This window comes from Sinocyclocheilus grahami, unplaced genomic scaffold, assembly GCF_001515645.1.
Source record: "Sinocyclocheilus grahami isolate Dianchi unplaced genomic scaffold, SAMN03320097.WGS_v1.1 scaffold2815.1, whole genome shotgun sequence".
In the NCBI taxonomy this organism is placed as follows: Eukaryota; Metazoa; Chordata; class Actinopteri; order Cypriniformes; family Cyprinidae; genus Sinocyclocheilus; species Sinocyclocheilus grahami.
This window is the reverse complement of record NW_015507991.1, coordinates 28,562-33,756: the sequence shown is the minus strand read 5'-3', so window position 1 is coordinate 33,756 and position 5,195 is coordinate 28,562. Positions and strand designations below refer to the sequence as shown.

The following is a 5,195-nucleotide window of genomic DNA, read 5'->3' as shown; positions in this document are numbered from 1 at the left end:
CATATGTATCAAGGTGTCAAGGCAACCTGGTCCACAAAATATGCAATATGGATGGGGTGATATACCCATAGCATAACGTATACGTGTAGTTAAATATGCTCTCTGAATAATTTTAAAGTGAATGAATTTGTGATTAGAGTTTGAGGACACGTGGAATGTATTATCCCACACTGTGTCCCTTTCAATGCTTCTATTATAGGGAGTCAAATCTGTTAACCACGCTCCAGCTTTAGGGAAATTATCTGTATTAAGATTTGAAAAGCAAAGGTAAAAATAAGAAACAATTCCTATGCTTGGCGCATTTTGATTCCATTGCATTACTGGGTGAATTTGAAGATTATTACCCCAAGGAACCTTTTGAGATTTTAATTCAGAACGAAGTTGAAAATATAGAAAAAACGTGTTACGGGAAATATTAAATCTTTCAATTAAGTCTTGAAAATCTAAAATTGATTTCTCTCCATTTATATCGTTTAACGGTAGAATACCTTTTGAAACCCAAGTTGGCTATACAAATGGTTGTCCACCAGAAAGCAGATTCAGAATGTTGCTATACGGGAGTATGGGTATGCCATATAGTTTTAGATGGAAAGGATGTGTTACAAATGTTATTCGCCCGCCATTATTCTGACTCTGAAGGGGAATATTTGCCTTTTGGAAATGACAATCTAATAATAATTCGTCAAATAATCGTGCTTCTCCCAGTACATATTTGCAGCGCAATGGTGCCGCCGTGCAAAGCGAGAGTGTTCACGAAGCACAAACAAGTGATCATTTCGACACTTTGCCCAACGGGGATGGGGGTGGCAGGGGAGAACATGGTCGTAGTGTCCATAGGTGAGCTGTTGCTAGAGGTAGAGGCAGCAGGGGTAGGAGAAATAGGTCTGGAAGTAGCACTAGCTGCCCCAAAGAGGTGGGAGTGGCCGCGGTACACGTGGCCGTGCTGTGCGTGGGAGAGCCGGGAGACGTGGTAGAGGCAGCAGGGGTGATCTGGATCTAAATAGGGCTGGAAATAGCAATGACAGTGGTGGCTGGGTTTATTTGAGAAATTAAGTGTATCAGGACTGGATCAAACGCTTTGATGAGCCTGTTGGTAGTTTAGTACTTTCTCCTGTTTTATTGTTGGTTTTCTCTTTTCTGATCATTTGGAATGAGGATAAAAAGACAAAAAAACATGCAAATAAGTTCAAATATCCATTCAATATCTATTATTTCCAGAATATTACTGATCAAAAAGTAGGCTACTGTTCACATGCATTTTACTACTATATAGTATAGTAATATAGTAATAATTTAGCACTTTCTCCTGTTTTATTGTTGGTTTCCTCTTTTCTGATCATTTAAAGACATGGTGTGGCGCACCACTGCACCTCTCGTCCGGTATGTGACCGCATTAAGGCTGGAATAGCCTATTTTTTCTGTGCTATGGTGGGGCCTGAAATTCTTCATAGAGATTTTGCAGGAAGGAGCACAATTGAGCAGACACAAATATGATTAAATCTAGCGTATGATTAAAACGATGAGTGGGCCCGGTGACGTTTTGCTTGAATCCAAAATAGTTTATTAGGTCAGTAAACGCAAGTTCTAATGCATAATTTGTATTATCAACATGAATGTTAAAATCTCCGACAATTAGCGCTTTATCAACAGTAACCAATAGGTCTGAGAGGAAATCTGCTAATTCTTTTAGGAAATCTGTATACGGCCCTGGTGGTCTATACACAGTAGCCAGAGCAAGAGATACGATCGATTTCTTTTGCATATCTGACAGTGTAACATTAAGCAGAAGTATTTCGAATGAGTTAAACCTGTATCCTGTCTTCTGAGTAACATTGAGAATATCACTATATATTGTTGCAACACCGCCGCCACGACCAGTCTGACGGGGCTCATGCTTATAATAGTAGCTTGGTGGAGTAGACTCATTTAGACCAATATAATCATTTGGTTTTAGTCAGGTTTCAGTCAAGCAGAGTACATCAAAACTATTATCTGTGATCATTTAATTTACAATAACATTGTACAATAATCATTTAGAAGAACTATAGTAAACTTCATTAAGGCAAAGGGTAATTTAACAGAAGAGATTATTTCTCTTTAAATGTTTAGTTCTAATTAATTTTAATTGAAGTAAAATGTCAGTGTCTTACATAAAATAGGTGTTTACTAATAACAAATATTAAAGTTCTTAAAGTGAAAGTTTTCTTTATTCACTCAACATCATGTCATTCCAAACCTGTATGAATTTCTTTATTCTATGGAACATAAAAGACGATAACTTGAGTAGAAATCAAAGGGTAACCCAAATTGTTTGATAACATTCTACAAAATATCTTCTTTCGTGTTCCATAGAAGAAAGTAGGTCATACAGGTTTGGAATGACATGAGGGTGCGGAAATTATGACATACTATATTAGCAGTACATTTTCTGCATTCTAGCTCAAAATCAATGCTTTACTGTCAAGTACATTTCTATGTGACAAAAATGCATGATTAAGTAAAGATCATTATTTGTTTCGGTCCTGTTTAATTTATTCATTTATTTACTCCAATTGAAGACCCTATAATCTAGCAAAACATTCACAGGGGAACCCGTGGGCCAGATGGACTGGATTTGTCCAGGGCCGAATATTAACTCCAGTCCAGCCCTGGGCGTGGCCCAAACAATGAGCACAGCAATCATGCCTCTCAGAGGGTGAGATGTGTAAACCACAACAAGAAGTACACATATGGAAAGCCATGTTGTAAACATGCACAAATCCATCTGTGGAGCTCTTTTAAAGTAATTGCTCTTTTAAGAGGAAATTTGCTCAAAGATCGCTGTTGAAGCACCCAGTGGTACTCTCACTACACTTATCTGTGTATGGGCAAGAGAGAAACCGCTGCTTGTGCCATAGATCTAGCGACGAGGAGATTGAGAGGTGAATGCAGTGCTGCATCTCCCAGAGAGATGCTGCATTGGCTCCAAAGAACAGAACGAGTGAGCAAATGCCACTCTGGCCTGTTTATACCCGGATGTACGGGGCGTGGCCAGCTATGCAAATTTTACTGTGTAGATCAGTCTTTTTTTTTTGGTCGATCCTAACAAATCATTTTGAAGGTCTTTTAATGAAGAATGTGGAGGGGAAAAAAAACTAATTTTTGAAAATTTGCTCATTGTGTTTCACCCCTAATATATATATATATATATACATACATACAGTATATTGTTCATTTTACAGCACCAACAATTGGCCTGTTTTTAAGCAACCACAGACTGAGCCTGTTTACAGAGTTTGGTGAAATGATTTCCATTCACGAGGGATAGCACTTTTAGTAAAAGTGACCATGCCCAATTTGAATGTTTTGGCAGGCCAACTGGGTCAAGCCTTGCTGATGTTGTGGATGGGGTGGGTACTACCATCCCTCAAAGTTGTAATGTTCGGCCCTATCCATCATATTTACATCAATTAAAATGGGGTCAAACAAGACATTTGTATAATTGAAAGGATGAGTAGTAGTTCATAGTCTCTTTCTGGACTGTTTAGACAAGCTCTCATTTAAACAAACAAAACAAGCACTGAAAAATAATAATGATTTTTTTTAAACATTATACAGACTTCATATTTAATGGTATTTTATTATTTTAATTGCATTTGATATACTTTCAAGAAAGCATTTGCATGTTTTGGCATGGGTTTTTGTTGCATTTACACAATCTTGACCAAACTGTGTTTGTCACAGTTTGTTTCTCCCATCACTAACATTCACACATTTAAATAGATAAGAGGAATAAATGGTTAAGACAACATGTAAACCTGTTAAAACTTGAATATACATAAAATCATTATAATATATTGAGCAGGCTAAGACATGTCTTATGTCAAGTCAAGTCACCTTTATTTATATAGTGCCTTATACAATACTGATTGTGTCAAAGCAGCTTTACAGTGTTAAACAGGAAAAATGTGAGCTGATAATGCAAGAGAAAAATAGAAAAAACAGTTTTTCAGTTAAAGTTTTGATTCAGTGATGTCATGGTCCAGCTCAGTTCAGTTCTCTTCAAATAGTGCAATCAAGTCAACAATGTTGCCAGAAATTGTGTCCCCAACTAAACAAGCCAAAGGCGACAGTGGCAATGTACCAAAACTCCATCAATGACAGAAATGGAGAAAAAAATCCATGGGAGAAACCGGGCTCAGTCGGCGGGCATGCTGGGCCAGACGAAACCAGCATGGTGTGGTTTAATTCCAGGCTGCAACACACGTCAGATTGAGCAGAGAATTTGTCTGGTTCTCGTGATCTTATACCAATGGCCGCTGACAGAGAAGACTACACTATACATGTGGCAAGCAGTGCAAGTGACAATAACAGGAGAAGAAGCCATTACTCACCATGATTGTTGAATGATTCCGACTTACCACAGTTGTTTGATGAACTTGTGAAAAACAAAGCAAGAGAGAGAAAAGAAATGGCAGGCTCGAATAACAAGCTAACAGGCTAGCGGAATGCTAATGCGCTGCGTTAGCAGTTTAGATTAAAATGCAAATGATGTCAAATTAGTTTGATAGATAATATCAGAAATATGGTGAGAATTAAGTTATAATTTAGCAGTTTAAACATCAGAGAGTTATAGTAAGATTCCAACAGAAAAACAAAGCTATACAAGCTACAATTGCAAACCACTCAGTAGCATGGCAGACAGGAACCGGAAATCTGCACAGTGTGAGCCAATGACAGTGTACCTAAATTCATTACTTCAGAGTTATGTGCCCTCTAGAAGCTTGCGTTCTGCAAGTGAACGATAAATTATTGTGCCATCTCAAAGAGGCAGAAAATCACTTTCACAGACTTTTTCATTAACTGTTCCCTCCTGGTGGAGTGACCTGCCCAAATCAATCCCAGCAGCTGAGTCCTTCACCATCTTCATGAAACGACTAAAAACACATCTACTCCACCTTTATTTGACCCTCTAACTCTAACACTTTCTATTCTGTTTTAATTCTACTTTATCTATTTATCTTCTTTTTTATAAAAGAAAAAACTAACTAGCTTTCTATTTTATTTCTATTCTATCTACTTGTTTTTCTTTGTGTGTGTGTGCTTGCTACCTGTACTGCATTAGGCTAACTGAGACTTGTCATTTGCACTTACATATTGTTGCTCTTTTGTTAGTTTTGATTGCTTCCATTGTCCTCATTTGTAAGTTGCTTTAT

General features: G+C 37.6%; 1 protein-coding gene across 1 annotated transcript in view; it reads left to right on the top strand.

The window, feature by feature from the left end:
* The first annotated feature begins 797 nt into the window (after positions 1-797).
* LOC107575685 (apolipoprotein L3-like) overlaps positions 798-5,195 on the top strand; it is a 7,250-nt gene continuing 2,852 nt past the window's right edge. The window contains exon 1 of the mRNA XM_016262039.1: positions 798-854. Coding sequence (XP_016117525.1) covers positions 798-854 — 57 coding nt within the window. The remainder of the gene's footprint in view (positions 855-5,195) is intronic.